Source organism: Mesoplodon mirus, assembly GCF_964341445.2.
Source record: "Mesoplodon mirus genome assembly, chromosome: 8".
NCBI classification, from domain to species: domain Eukaryota; kingdom Metazoa; phylum Chordata; class Mammalia; order Artiodactyla; family Ziphiidae; genus Mesoplodon; species Mesoplodon mirus.
The window spans coordinates 260344-276343 of record NC_138984.1 but is presented as its reverse complement, the minus strand read 5'-3'; the positions used below and the strand labels follow the sequence as shown (position 1 = coordinate 276343).

The following is a 16000-nucleotide window of genomic DNA, read 5'->3' as shown; positions in this document are numbered from 1 at the left end:
ATAAGTAGCTTTGTAAATTTAACGTAATCCTTATGAAAGTACCAGAATGTTTTTCCCCCTCTGGATCTAAACAAGCTAATTATAAAGTTCATATGGGGCTTCCCTGGTGGCGCAGTGGTTGAGAGTCCGCCTGCCGATGCAGGGGACACGGGTTCGTGCCCTGGTCCGGGAAGATGCCACATGCCGCTTAGCGGCTGGGCCCGTGAGCCATGGCCACTGAGCCTGCGCGTCCAGAGCCTGTGCTCCGCAGCGGGAGAGGCCATGACAGTGAGACGCCCGCGTACCGCAAAAAAAAATAATAATAAATAAATAAAAATAAAGTTCCTATGAGGCGGGGTGGGGGGAAGGGCAAAAACAGCCGGGAAAACCCTTCAAAGAAGAGAAATGAGGAGGGTCTAGGCCTCTGCCTCTGAGTCTGTTGTTGGACCACCAGGCCCCAGGCCAAATGCATGTAGGCAGGCAGGCGCAGGGTCACGGGACCCCCAGAGACAGACCCCCGTGCCTGGAGAACCAAGTCCATGATGAGGTGGGAAGAGCTGGGCTTGTGAGCAAATGTGACAAACCAGTTAACACTCAGAAAGAGACCAAATCGAATCGTGTGTCACACTAGACACAAATTCCAAATGGATCCAAGAGCCAATCATGAAAAATGAAACAAGTTCTAGAAACAACGGGTGAATTTCTTTCTAATTGGGGAGTGAGCAGAATCTTCCTCAACATGATTTAAAATCCAGGAGCAAGAAAAGACAAACTACTTTCTGGGGAAAAAAACTGTAACATTTAACATTTTCAAAAGTATCTGCAACTTAAGACGGGGAGCAGGGCAGTGCTGTCAGTGGCAGCGGGTGGAGAGTGGGGGTGGCCTAACGGGTACGGGGTTCTCCTCGGGGTGACAAGTGTCCTGGAAGTAGAGTTGATGGTCGCACGACACTGAGAATGTACTAAATACCACTCAACTGGACACCCGTGGACACCGTGGAATAGTGACGTTCATGTTGTAACCGTGCATTTCACCTCCATGAAAGGTGGTCACTGAAAATCAGGACTACTAGGATTAATGTTTATAATTCAAAAGAACTTAAAAGCTTAGAAAGTCGAGAAGAAAAAGACAAAAGAAGAGAAATGCAGGGACTTCCCTGGTGGTCCGGTGGTTAACACTCCACGCTTCATCCACTGCAGGGGGTGTGGGTTCAATCCCTGGTTGGGGAACTAAGATCCCACATGCGGTGTGGCGCAACCAAAAAAAAGAAATGCGTGCAGTATCTCATTTCTCACCGATCAGGTTGGCCCAGATCCAGATCTGACAACAGACTCTTGCTGGTGGAGGCAAGTCCCCTCACACAACACTGCTGGGAAGCAAAATGGCACAGTCCCTTGGGGGAGGGGCAACACTTGGACAAATCATAGATGCATTTACCCTCGTATTGGCTACCTCTGGAAATCTATCCCAGAGCTACGCTGGCCAAAGTCCAAAATGCCATGTACATAAAGTTATTCGTTGTGACATTATTTGATCAGCAGAAGACTGGAAACAACCCAGATGCCCAGCATCAGGGTGTCTGCTGGATAAACCGTGGCAGGGCTGCCTGGTGGGGCACTCAGCAGCTGGGCTATACACCCACGTGGAGCAAAATTTATCTTGTTTTACACTTTAAAAAAATAAATTTATTTATTTATGTTTATTCATTTATTTTTGGCTGCATTGGGTCTTTGTTGCTGCGCGCGGGCTTTCTCTAGTTGCCGCGAGCAGGGGCTACTCTTCGTTGCGGTGCACGGGCTTCTCCCTGTGGTGGCTTCTCTTGTTGCGGAGCACAGGCTCTAGGCGCACGGGCTTCAGTAGCTGTGGCTCGCGGGCTCTAGAGAGCAGGCTCAGTAGCTGTGGCACACGGGCTTAGTTGCTCTGCGGCATGTGGGATCTTCCCGGACCAGTGCTCGAACCCGTGTCCCCTGCATCGGCAGGCGGATTCTTAACCACTGCGCCACCAGGGAAGTCCCTTGTTTTACACTTTTGACAATAGGGTCACGTAGGATGTTCTGCATAAGCAAAGCTAACTTAAGAAAACAGTCAATTTAAAAAAATTAAACAAATGAGTTTCTCTATCAAGTTGGTGACATAAGCACCCAGAGGAATCAATTATCCCAACTATATTTTAACTTTACACCTTCAATGAGAAAGCTGTAAAAACAACAGCAAAAAAGGAAACTTCAATCAGTAGTCTTATTAATAACAATATTATTATTCTCAAATAGTCATACATATCCTGTAGGAGAAAGCAAATAATGATAAACAGGATTTTCATCTTAAAAGAGGTAAAATCAAAGACTTTAAGTAAAAAATTTTATAATCTTAAAATTTGAATTGGAAACCTAAGTGTGGATGCACAATTTTTTTTCTTTCTTAAAGAATGCATGTATCCCATGCTAAAGTAGTTGAGAGTGAAGGGTTGTGATCTCTGCAATGAGATCTCAAATAGTAAAGTGGAAATAAGTGAGAAAATAATTTATAAAGGGATTTTCCATTTCTGCCTGGGGCCTCTCAGTCCCACCCCCACTGGAGAGAAGAGAGGTTCTGAGGCAGGAAGTGGGAACAGAGGCCATCAGGGGCTTGAGGGGCTCCATCCAGCCAACTATCACATCATGTGGGCCCCTCCGGTCTGTCAAAGAAAAAGACTGGACTTGCCTAGCTCACATCGAACATACAAAAAGTACTGGGTTCATAACAGAAGCAGGAGGGGTGGGGGTGGGGGGTTGTGGTGTGAGAAGGCTGGTCGGGTGGCCAGCACCGTTGTCCCTGGTACACTTGTTCTAAAACCCAATGATCAAAGGGGAAGAGAGAAGCGTTTCCGCTGGCCTTCTGGTGTGAACTTATTTCAGAGGAACCAAACTGAACCTAATTGGATGGATGGAGAATTCCGCCACTTAATGAAGAAGGACAGGGTTAGAAGACGGCCCTTCGGCAGCTCTGATGGGGGAGCTGGTTCAGGCGGGGGTCACCCACGGGCGGGCCGATTGATAGACGCTGAGAATAAAGAGGGCAGGCTGTGCCGCCTGAGCCTAAGTTAGCATCAGCCATGTGAGACAGGCAGATGGCACACAGGAAGACCCAGACAGCCCTTAGGAAGTGTGACCCAACCTCTAGACTACAGCAGACAGAGGGGTTAGAGGAACAATTCAGACACTGCGAGGAGCCCAGAGGAACCCAGGATCCAGACTGGGGACGCCTTCCAGCTTCCCAACAATCAGTGGCATGGGGGGCGGGGGGAGGAAGAAGAGGACCAGGTGACCATGTCAGTTATCTGCTTTTCATCTCTTGGCTCTCAGCCCCACCCTTCCTGCTCTGGTCTGGGTGCTGCCCTCCTAGCCCCCTTCCAGCTGTGAGCAGGCAGCAGCCTGGGATGCAGGAGGGAGAGAGTGGGGCTTCCTTGCTGCTCCCAGCTCCTCTCAGCATCATTCCAGCAGCAGAGACAGCTCTGGTCCCATCCTCCAGGCTCCCTTGGAGCTATGGTCTGAATGTCTGTTTTCCCTCGAATTCATATGTTGAAATCCTAACCCCCAAAGTGACGGTAGGAGAAGGGGGGGGCCTTTGGGAGGTGACTAGGTCATAAAGGCTCCACCCTCATGATTGGAACGAGTGCCTGCATAACACAGACTCCACAGAGCTAGCTCAGCCTTTCTGCATATGAGGTCACAGTGGAGACAGCCGTCCACGAGCAAGTAGCCCTCACCACCTCATCAGCCAGCAACCTGATCTTGGGCTTCCAGCCTCTAGAACCGGGACAAGTAAATTTCGGTTGTTTACAAGCCACCCAGTGGATGGTTATTTTCGTTATAGCAGCCTGAACTAAGTCAGAAAGTTGTTACCAAGAAGCAACAAGTATCTAAAAATGTGGAAGTGTCTTTGGAAATTAGAGGTTGGAAGAGTTTTAAGATGAATGTTAGAAAAAGCCTCCACTGCTGTGAATGGACTGTTCAGGGCAATTCTGGTGACCCAGGAAGAAAAGAGGAGAGCTGTGGAGAAAGCCTCAGTGTTCTTAGAGAATACCTAAGTAATCCTGAACAGAATGTTGGTAGATATATGGGATGTGTTCATCTGAAACAATAAAACAGCCAGTTTTTACCAACAAAATGGGTTTATTAAGGAGCAGCAAAGATGTGTATTTCAGGACAGGTAACCGTGGCACAAGTCCACAGGCAAGTCCAGTAGGTCAAAGGAGAGGAAACTCTTACAGAGGAGAAGGTAAGGTGGGAGGGGCTGTTATAAGCAAAAAAGTCCATTGGAGGAAAATGGGGGTATTAAGTGTGGTGGCTTTTCATTGGCTGAGCTGTGACAGTCTCTCATTGGCTGGGCTGTTGCCTGGCGGGGAGAAAATCTTCCTTCCTCCTGATGGTGGTAAAGGGCTTCTGGCCTAAGAGGCCAGGTGGTCTCCTCCTGTCGGGATCTGTGCTGACATCCAGTGGAGCTGGTGAGCGCCCCCCCTTGTGCCCTCCCCACTCCATTATTTTTTGTTTTTTGTTTTTTGTTTTTGGCCGTGCTGCGTGGCTTGTGGGATCTCAGTTCCTCGACCAGGGATTGAACCCAGGCCCTTGGCAGTGAGACCTCAGAGTCCTTACCCCTGGAGCACCAGGGAATTCCCTCCCCACTCCAGTTCCCCGAGGTTTCCCTTTACTAACTTTCACTGGTGTAAAGGCCAGTCTGCTGAGATCTCAGATGGAAATGGAGGTCATTGGAAACTGGAGGAAAGGCAGTATTTATTAAAAAGGGACAAAGAGCTTGGCTAAACTATGTGTCCTAGTTTTGTGGACGGTAGAACTTGTGAGCAATAAAACTGGTTATTTGCCTGGAAATTTCCAAGCAAAGTGAAAGTGTTGAAGCATGCATGAGGGGCCTTGTTTCTCTTGAATACTTAGAGTAAAACGCAAGAAGACTTAAGGACAGAATTGTTAACCAAAAAGAAAGCAGACCTTAAAAATGTGGAAAATCCTCAGCCTATTGATATTGAAAGTAGTAAGAAAGCTTGTTGAGACAGATCATGACGCTTGGTTAGTACTCATCAGTTACGAGCTAGTTACCCACATGATGGGAGACCAGGCAGCCACCTAAACAGAAGCCTGAAGTCCAGACAATGGAAAAATGTCTTCAAAGGCATTTCAGAGATTGTGGGGGTGACCCTTCCATCCCAGGCCCAGAGGATAAGGCTCTGCTCCCCACATTCCTGGGCCACAGCAGACGTGGCTGCCCCCCTGGAGGGCACAGCTGCAAACTTGGCTGGAATCGGTGTTTGGCTTCCACAAGGTACCATCTCTGCCAGCACGCAGAATGCAAGAGCCCTGGGGGCCTTGCTACCTTCCCTCAATTTTGAAGGATGGAGCCACCTGGAGCCTCAGGCTCATGACCCAGGCAGAGACCCACACCCTGCAAGGGGTGCAAAGCCCCCACTAGGGTGACCCCGGGTGGGCAGAACCTGGGGAGAGCCGCAGGCACACGACTCCAACCCCTGAGAACTGTGGTGAGCGCTGCACCCGGCAAAGCTGTGGCGGGGTTGGTGGGGGGTGCAGGACCACCCCAGGGGGGCCCGGAGGACAGACACTGAGCCACAGAGGATCCTTCCTCTTAAGCCTTAAGGTTTTGGACTTGCTCAGGACCTGTCACGCCGCCTTCTTTCCTATTTCTCCCTTTTGGAAAGGGAGTGTCCATCCATTCCTCTCCCGTCGTTGACTTTCGGAGGCCAGTAACTTGTCTGGTTTCCCAGGTTTGCAGCTGGAGGGACGAACTGTGCCTGAGTCTCTGCTGACCTGATGCTCTCAGCGAGCCCAGCCCAGCCACCACGTCCACCCTGCACGCAGGGGGCCGGCCGCCTTGCTCACACTCCGGCCACGCTCCTCTGAGGGCTCAGCACCAGCCCCGGTCCCTCCTCTGCGCTCCCAGGTACTGACACCCACCCCCGCCGCGGTGCCTTTTGTCCCCACGGTGTGTGACAAGGGGGCGTGTGTGGCTGCAGACATTGACCCCTGCTCTTGAGCGTGGCCTCCTTTCACCCCTGTCTATGTTCCTGGTGAGGCTCCTGATACTGTGCTGTGTTCAGGAAAAGAGAAAGGCTCTGTTTTGCTTTTACACACATGCTGAAGTGTTCGAGAGAAGTGACACTGTGTGTGGAATTCGCTTTAAGATGCTCCAGCCACAAAAAGGGGGAAAGAGCAGATGGAACCACCGGTGTGGGGACATGCTGGCAGGAGCTGGAACTGGGTGAGGTCCAGGGGGTCAGTGTATGTCTGGAAACTTCCATTGTAAACAAACAAATGAAGGTAATATTATATTGCCGAGACTAAATCAAATTTACAGAATGATGATAAATTCACTACCATCCTCTTGCCTTGGGAATGCCCTTCGTCCATGTGGAAATGGGGTCCTTATACTCTCAGCTCTTTAAAAATAAAGGAAAATTAACTGCAATCCTTTTTGTCCTACCTTTGTCTTCACCTTGTTGCTGACTACTGTAGATTTATAAATATTTTCAGATCTTGTCAAAACTGCAGGAAGGAAAGGAGAGAGAAAGAGTCACCCCTTTTTAATTTTTTAGGGAAACGACTCTGAAAACAAATAGTCACCAGCAGATGAAAGAAACGCAGTCTACGCAAGTGATAATATTCAAAATGCTTAGCCATAAAAATAAAGGCCTTTTATTTGGTTTTTCTGTGCCATTACAGGAACACGTGGCAACACCCTTGAACCCACGGTGACCTGTGGCCACACCCACACCTGCCGCAGTGTCTGCTGAGAAGCTGAAGTGTCACCATACAGGCCAGCCCCACCGGGACTCAGCTCTACCTGGGGTCACGGGGTCACCTTCTTGTAGGTGATGTGCAGATGCTGAGTCATGGGCTGCGTAGTGGTTGCCATGGAGACCGTCTGTTCAAGTTTGCCTTCGGAATTCAGCCTGAATTTTCGGGTAATCTGAGCAGAACAAAACAAATACAAAACGCCTTAATTTTACCTTCCAAAGATTCAACAACCGCTGAGGTGCCACCACAGGCCACACGCTCCCGCGGCAGCTGCAACATTTCACCTCAGTGGTCAGGGGCTTGTGAGCCAGGCAGTGTCCCCACCACTGGGTGACAGACACTCGGCCGGCAGCCGTGATGGGCGTCCTGACCCCTGGCCCGTGCCCTCTCCCTGCCGCTCAGCTGTTCCCAAAAGACCGGAGGTGAGCACGAGCATCAGCCTCGCCGTCTGACTAGGGGCCGCCTGTCCAGCGCGTCCCTCTCTACACAGCTTGAAATGATGTCAAATGTGCTCTCAAAAAACTCGGGACCAGCACTTTTGGAACCCCGATTCATCAGGGCCAATTTCAGCAGCTGTTTCTAACAGGAACACAGACCTGCAGCAGCCGAGCCCCCGATGAGAAAATGGGTTTGCCTGGAATGTCTGTGAACAGAGGGTGAAAGCCCTAGGACTGTGGAAGCCGCCTCCAGGGGTGGCTACCTGGCGCCAGAACTGGCGGGGGTGGGGGCCCACAAGCGCCAGAACCCGTGCTGGCCAGGCCCCAGCGACCATCGGGCAGAGAAGAGAGGAAAGCCAGATTCCAGAGCCTGTTTAAAGCAGCCAGGCTGCAAGGCCAAGGCCTCAGGGGGAAGGGCGTGCAGGGGAGAGACCCAGCTCAGAGCAGCCGTCCCCCCAAGGCCTGTGCTGACTCTCAGAGGCCACCCAGGGGCTGGGGAGCTGGGTGGGTGCGCCCCAACCCACGGGGCTGTGCTGCACGGGCCACCCTCTGGAACCGCTGCCCGGCGTCTAGAAGGAGGGGCCGCGGAAAACCGCCCAGCTGTTGGTCAGGACCCCCTCAGGGCCGCACCCCAGGAGTAAGAGTTCCCCAGAAACAGACTGGGAAGTCCAGTTCAAAGTAGTGCTATCTCTGTGGACAGGATCTGCCCTCCCTGGACAAACCACCAGAAGCGCAAGAACTGCCCTTTGGTGGGAGACAACATCAAACGAGGCCTCAAGTCACCCACGGTTTTGTCTAGAATTCAAGAAATCCAACAGAAAGGATGGAAACTAGAAGACAATGGAAGGACATCTTCAAAGCAATGAAAATAACTGTCCCCCTGGCATTCTGGCTGCAGTGAAAACACCCTTCAAAAGTGAAGGCAAAATAAAGACATTTTTAGACAAAAAATCCACAGAGAATTCACCACCAGCAGGACTCCCCCCTTCTTTACACAAAACACTAGAGGAAGTTCTTCAGGTTTTAAGGAAAATGGTGGAAGCAGAGACACAGGAACAAAGGAAGAGCAACAGGAGGGGTAAACGTAAGGAAAGCTGTGTGCAACCCAGATGCTGCTGTAAGTGAGGGTTAACTGGCATTTATACAGCCCTGTGGGGTCTAGTGTGTGTGCGTAGTTACAACACGTGAGAGCAGAAGCAGAGGCGGGAGGAGGACACAGAGTCAGTGTCCTACGTCCCTGCTACTCGGTGGGCTCCAGGCACCAGCCCCACCGGGGCAGCTGCTGGAAATGCAGAGTCTCAGGCTCCGCCCCAGACCCGGTGCCTCACAACTGCCACCCTGAGCCCCAGGGACCACCCCGCGTGGTGGTCTGAGCGGCCCTGTCCTAGGTCCTTGCCACCGTCCACAGGTGTCAAAGGTCAACACGCTGTCCTCACCACGGTAACCGCTGAGGACGGGAGAGGGCTGCAGAGGGCAGGATGGGAGGGCACAGCCCCAGATGAGGCGGACAAACAGAAAGCAGACGGGTGGCGGGCCAACATTCTCACACTGGACTTGCTTCTTCAACTCCACAGCCTTTGTTCTGGAATTTAATTGAAAAACAACAGTCAAGGCTCTTACCCTTGAAACCACTCTGCAGAGGAAGCAGAAGTGCGGTGGAGAGAAACAAAGCACGTGTTCCCCACGCCACGGGCCACGCGCTCAGCTTCTGCAGGACAGCGGCCGCCTGTCCTCAGAGCCCACAGCCCGTGGGGCGCCTGCTCCCCAGACGCCCCACCGCCGACGCGGGACACTGGCTCTCGCCCTCACGCCAGACGCCCAGCGCCACACGTGCAGGGGGAGCGCGGGGGGGGCAAAGGAAATGCCTCCCTGGGGACCTGAAGGTGGGCCCCCCGCCCCCCGTGAGCCTTTCCATGTTAAAGGGAAGACACTGCGTATCTCTCACACGCAGCCCGCCTGACGGGCCGAGGCTGCGGTCACACCCGAAAACCAGCATCTGAGGACAGCCTGGCTTCTCGTGTGGCCCCGCATCCCCCGTCCCATCTCCGCGCTGCCGCAGGGGCTGCTGGCCACGCCGCGAGGACACAGCCCATTTCACCGTGCGCTGACCCGAGGGCGGCCTCTCCCTCGGCCTTCGGCTCTGCTGCTTTGTGCTGACGTCTGTGAACATCCGGTGACGGCCACCGAGCAGCAAGACGCAGGGCAGCAAAAGGAGGGAGACGGTCACGGGGGAGACACCATGGCGGAGACGCTGGTGCCCCACGAGCTCCCCAGGTCCCAGGGAGAGGGTGTGTGAGGGCTGCCCGGCCGCCGGAACACACACTCGGGGCTGTGTTCACCGTGGTGCCCTCAGCCACGACACTGCTACTACAGCGTGTCCCTGTGCCCGGGAATCACCTGTTAGGCTCCTCTGGGCTTGGCGGCCTCTTGGATGAAATTTCTTGTGCTATTTTTCTCTTCAAATGAAAGTTATTTGGCAGAATTTAAAGTTGAGGCAGGTTGTAGATGACATCGCTCAGGCTCAGAACCAGACCTCCTGCGGCGCCCACGGCCTCTGCTGACGGTGATCCTGAGGTCGTGCCAAGTCCACTCTCAGGATGAGAACCCACCTGAGCTGCAGACTGACCCTCGTTTAAACAAGTTTAAACAAGGTGGGGCTGGAAGCAACTGTTCGCCTTTAAACCCTCAAAGTGGAACCTGTTGGGGCCACTGGGTAAAGCAGAAGCTGCCCCGCACAGCTGGGGCCCAACTCCAATGGCAAAGGCAGGTCAGGAGGCCAAGGAGCCTCTGAACACAGGGACAGAGGCCATCTTGACAACGACACGAGTTCTTACTTTAGCCAAGTGTGCTCACTTTTCCTCGACAGCACAGACCAAAGAGAAATATTACTGTAGAGAGAAGCTTGATGTGAGAACTTCTTGATGTTTTAATGATTTCTCAAACTGTTTTTTTTTTCTTGTTCCTGTTATGTCTTGTCCAGTAGGGAAAAGGTGGAGAAGGAAAGGCCAGGAGAGAGTTAGATGGATGTGACTTTGTTTTAGGTCCTAAAATAAAAAAACCAAGAAGCCACCCCATACAACACTTGAGGCATCAAGGAGGGGGCTGAGTCACGAAGAAAGGGGCTGAGTTTGATAAACAAGGACATCAGGACACTGTTGGAGAACTACAGACAGTGCAGGCCTCACGTTTCTCTCACTGACTTGCAAGAGAGAGGGTATGTACGTACGTGTACAGCTGACTCACTTCACTGTACAGCAGAAACTAACACAACATGGTAAAGCAACTCTCCTCCAATTTAAAAAAAAAGAATTAGAACAGATGCAGGCTGCTTGCTGCCAATACTGGCTCCTTTCCCCTCCTTTGTCCCCTGCTTTATTGAGATATAACTGACATGTAACACTGTATAGGTTTAAGTTGAAACATGATGATTCGATACATGTGTATATGGCGAAACGTTTACCACGATAAGGTCAGTTAATACATCCATCACCTCACAGTTACGTCTTTTTCCTCTTAGCAAATTTCACTAATACAACAGAGCACTGTCAACTCTAGTGCCACGCTGTCCATCTTACACCTGGACGTTCATACCCACTGAGCAACATCTGCCCATTTCCCCCAACTGAGCCCCCCGTAACCAGCATTCTACTCTGTTTCTGTGAGTTTTCTTTCTTTTTCTTAAATTTCACATATATTGGGTTGGCCAAAAAGTGCCTTCAGTGTTTAAGTAAAAATAAAAGACATATTCTTCATTTTTACCAAGAACTTTATCGAACGACGTTTTCACCCTTTTGTTCCACTACCTTCTGCCGTTTTTCGGGCACCTTCATAATTTCATCTTCCCAAAACTTTTTACCTTTTTGAGCAAAGAACTGTTCCAGGTGCCTTTTACAATCTTCAAGGGAATTGAAATTTTTTTCCATTAAGAGAATTTTGTGAAGACTTAAATAAACGGAAATCCGAAGGTACAATGTCTGGTGAACACGATGGATCAATCAGAACTTCCCAGCCAAGCTGTAACAGTTTTTGCCTGGTCATCAAAGAAACATGCCATCTTGCATCATCCTGATGGAAGATGATGCGTTTTCTGTTGACTAATTCTGGACACTTTTTGTTGAGTGTCGCTTTCAGTTGGTCTAATTGGGAGTAGTACTTGTTGGAATTAATCGTTTGGTTTTCCAGAAGGAGCTCATAATAGAGGACTCACTTCTAATCCCATCATATACACAACATCACCTCCTTTGGATGAAGACCGGCCTTTGGTGTGGTTGGTGGTGGTTCATTTTGCTTGCCCCATGATCTCTTCCATTCCACATTATTGTACAGTATCCACTTTTCATCACCTGTCACAATTTGTTTTAAAAATGGAACACTTTTATTACATTTAAGTAGAGAATCGCACGTGGAAACACGGTCAAGAAGGTTTTTTTTTGCTTAACTTGTGTGGAACCCAAACATCAAAGTGATTAACATAACCAAGCTGGTGCAAATGATTTTCAACTCTTGATTTGGATATTTTGAGTATGTCGGCTATCTCCCACATGGTATAACGTTGATTGTTCTCAATTGATGTCTCAATTTGATGGCTATCAACTTCAACTGGTCTACCTGACCGTGGAGCATCGGCCAGAGAGAAATCTCCAGCATGAAACTTTGCAAACCACTTTTGACACGTTTGATCAGTCACAGTACCTTCTCCATATATGGCACAAATCCTTGTCTTGCATTTTGGTTGCATTTTTACCTTTCTTGAAATAATAAAGCATAATGTGCTCAAAACGTTGCTTTTTTCTTCCATCTTCGATATTAAAATTCACCAATTTTGATAAGTATTTACTTACTTATTTATTTATTTGGCTGTGTTGGGTCTTTGTTGCTGCACTCGGGCTTTCCTCTAGTTGCAGCGAGCAGGGGCTACGCTTCGTTGCGGTGCGCGGGCTTCTCATTGCGGTGGCTTCTCTTGTTGCAGAGCACGGGCCCTAGGCACGCAGATTTCAGTAGCTGTGGCACGCAGGCTCAGTCGTTGTGGCTCACGGGCTCTAGAGGGCAAGCTCAGTAGTTGTGGTGCACAGGCTTAGTTGCTCCACAGCATGTGGATCTTCCCAGGCCAGGGCTCGAACCCATGTCCCCTGCATTGGCAGGCGGATTCTTAACCACTGCGCCACCAGGGAAGTCCCAATAAGTCTTTTTATAAATGCACGCTGGTATGACAGCTGTCACACACAATCTAACAAAATTGTTTTGAATGAAGTTAAAGACAGCTAAGTGCCAGTAGAGCCCTCTTAAGGAAAAAAATGAACGAACCCTTTGGCCAATCCAATACAAAACACTCCAGAAAGAAATTAAAGAAGACATAAATAAATGGAAACATATCCCATGTTCGTGGATTGGAAGACTTAAAATCATTAAGAAACAAATACTACCCAAAGAGACCTACAGAATTAACAAAATTCAAATCAAAATGCCAATGATGTGTTTTGTAGAAATAGAAAAATCCATCCTAAAATTCATATGGAATCTCAAGGGACTCTCAACGGATTTCAAAACTTATTACAGAATGACAGTGACCAAAACAGTGTGACACTGGCATAAAAACAGACATATAGACCAATGGAACAGTTCTGAGAGCCCAGAAATAAATCCTTGCATATGTTATCAAATAATTTTCAACCAGGTTGCCAAGACCATTCAATGAGGAAAGGACAGCCTTTTCAATAAATGGTGCTGGGAAAACTGGATATCGCCTCGCAAAAGAATGAAACCGTACCCTTACCTTAGTACAAAAAAACGAATGAACAAAAAAACCCCTCAAAATGAATCACAGCCTTGAAGGTAAGAGCTAAAACTATAAAAACTCTTAGAAGAAAACATAGGGCAAGTGTAATGACATTGGATTTGGCAATGACTTCCTGGATACCAATTTATAGCCAATGAAGAAAAAGCAGACAAACTGTAATTCATGAAAATTAAAAACTTTTGTGCATCAAAAGATACTATTTACAGAGAAAAAATACAACCCACAGAATAAGAGAAATATTTGCCAATCATATATCTGATAAAAGATTCATAGACAGAATAACAGAGAACTTCTAAAATTCAACAACAGCAAAAACAAACAACCCAATTCAAGAATGGGCAAAGGATTTGAATAGACATTTTTACAAAAATGATATACAAATGGCCAAGAAGCACATGAAAAGTTGCTCAGTATCACTTTCGTTTAGGGAAATGCAAATCAAAACTACAATGAGATACCACCTCACACCCATTAGGATGAGTGATATCAAAAAACCAGAAAACAGCAAATGATGAGAATGCAGAGAAATTGGAACCCCTGTGCACTGTTGATGGGAATGTAAAATGGTTCAGGTAAAGTGGGAAGCTATGGCAGGTCCTCAAAAAATTAAAAATAAAATTAACCACGTGATCTAGCAATTCCTCTTCTGGATATACACCCCAAAGAACTGAAAGCAGGTCTTGAAGAGATATCTGTACACCCGTGTTCACAGCAGCAGCATTCACAATAGCTAAAAGGTGGAAGCAACTCAGGTATCCATTGATGGATGAATGGAAAAGCAAATGTGGTCCATCCATACACTGGAATATTACTGAGCCTTAAAAAGGAGGGAAATTCTGACACAGGCTACAACATGGATGAGCCTTGAGGACATTGTGCTCAGTGAAGTAAGCCAGATGCAAAAAGAAAAATAACTGTATGATTCCACTGATATGAGGTACCTAAGTAGTCAAAATCAGAGAGATGGAAAGTAGAGAAGTGGCTGCCAGGGGGTCAGGGGAGGAGAGGACAGGGAGCTACTGTTTAGTGGGCCCGAGTTTCAGTTTTGCAAGGTGAATGTGTTCTGGAGATGATTAACACTGTGAATATATTTAAGCATACCCTTAAAAATGGTTAAGATAATTAAGTTTTATGTATCTATTTTTCCACAATAAAAAATACTGAAGAAGAAAAAAAAGTTGGGGGTGAAATAAACTCAAAAGAAATATTGCCAGACCTATACTACAAGAAATGCCACTAACGCAGGTTCAGAATGAAGGGGAAATGGTACCACAGGAAACTCCATAGAAGGAGAAAAGAGCAACACAAAGAGAAACTTAAGTGGGTAACTATAAGAGATTACTCCCCTGCCCCCCCACTGTAATTTCTTCGAAAGTCAACCGATTATTTAAAGCAAAAATCCTAGTGTGAAGGTTTATAATATTTGTGGATACTTTTTATATGTAAAAGGTATGATGACACCAGCACAAAAGGAGGATAAATGCAATTCTACACAGCTGTAAGATTAACACACATGTGAAATGGGAAATGTAACAGTATATCACTGATTATAAACAGACTTTGATAAATTTAGCATGCATATTGTTAGCCTTAAACCAACTATTTTAAAAAAAGGATACAGTTAAGCTAATAGAAGAAATAGAACAGAATGCTAAAAATACTTAATTAACCCAAGAAAACATACTAAAGGAACAAAAGAGGAACAAAGCCAAGAAAGAAGTAAAGCAGCAACTCAAGATGGTGGATGTACAACCACCCATACAAATACTTATGTTAGACATAAATGAACTAAATACTCCAATTAAAATACGGAGTTTTCTGACTAGAGAAAAAAAGCAAGACTCTATAGGAAATGTACTGTAAGTATAAAGACACAATTTGAATGTGAAAAGGGTAGGAAAAAAGATATACTGTATAAATGATAAGCATAAGAAAGCAGGTGCGGTTACATTAGTATCAGACAAAGCAGACTTCCAAGCACAGTATTACAAGCTATAAAGGACATTTCATAAATATAATATGTATATCATCTGTATGCATCTAAATTACACAGCTTCAAAGTTACGAAGCAAAGATGGAACGAACCAAAGAAAGAAACTGAAATATCTTCAGTCATACTGGAGATTTTAATACCTCTCAGTAATTAGATACAACCAAGAACCCCCAACCCCCAAATCCGCTAGTATATAGAAAATCTGATGACATTATCAATCAGCTTGACCTAACTGGTATTTTCAGTCCACTACAGCCAACAACTGTCAAATACTTATTCATTCTGAGTGCATATGAAATATTCACCAAGTTAGATCATATACCGGGCACAAAATAACTTTCAAACAGACTACGTTCTCTGGGTTTTATAGAACTGAATTAGAAATCATAGCAAGAAAATCCTCCAATAGTTGGAAAATAAGTAACATTCTTCTAAATAATCCTGTTCAAGGAAACAAAATCATCGGACAAATAAAATAAATATTTTGAGCGAGGATAAAAATAATAAAAATGGGTTAAGGACTTCCCTGGTGGTCCAGTGATTAAGAATCCGCCTGCCAATGCAGGGGACACGGGTTTGATCCCTGGTCCGGGAAGATCCCACATACCGCAGAGCAACTAAGCCCGTGCGCCACAACTACTGAGCCTGCGCTCTGGAGTCTGAGAGCCACAACTACTGAGCCCTCGTGCCACAACTACTGAAGCCCATGCGCCTAGAGCCCGTGCTCCACAACAAGAGAAGCCACCATGATAAGAAGCCTGCGCACCGCAACAAAGAGTAGCCCCTGCTCGCCACAACTAGAGAAAGCCTGCGCGCAGCAATGAAGACCCAACACAGCCATAAACAAACAAACAAACAAACAAACAAATTTATTTTTAAAAAGGATTAAATACCAATGATCCAAATTTTTCCTTTAAGAAGCCCCCTCCCACAAACCAAACAAACAGACAAAAAAAAACAAAACAAAGAGGAAGAAATTAAACCTGGAATGAT

At 47.5% G+C, this 16000-nt stretch overlaps 1 protein-coding gene across 2 annotated transcripts in view; it reads right to left on the bottom strand.

Moving 5' to 3' along the window:
- Window positions 1-6642: 6642 nt before the first annotated feature.
- The window catches only part of THAP4 (THAP domain containing 4), a 41922-nt gene continuing 32564 nt past the window's right edge, over window positions 6643-16000 (bottom strand). Inside the window, exon 6 of one of the 2 annotated variants that reach the window (XM_082630631.1) lies at window positions 6643-6952. In XM_082630631.1, the coding sequence (XP_082486757.1) occupies window positions 6833-6952 (120 nt within the window). In that variant the 3' untranslated portion in view covers window positions 6643-6832. The remainder of the gene's footprint in view (window positions 6953-16000) is intronic. The other variant, XM_082630632.1, reaches the window with a different exon arrangement.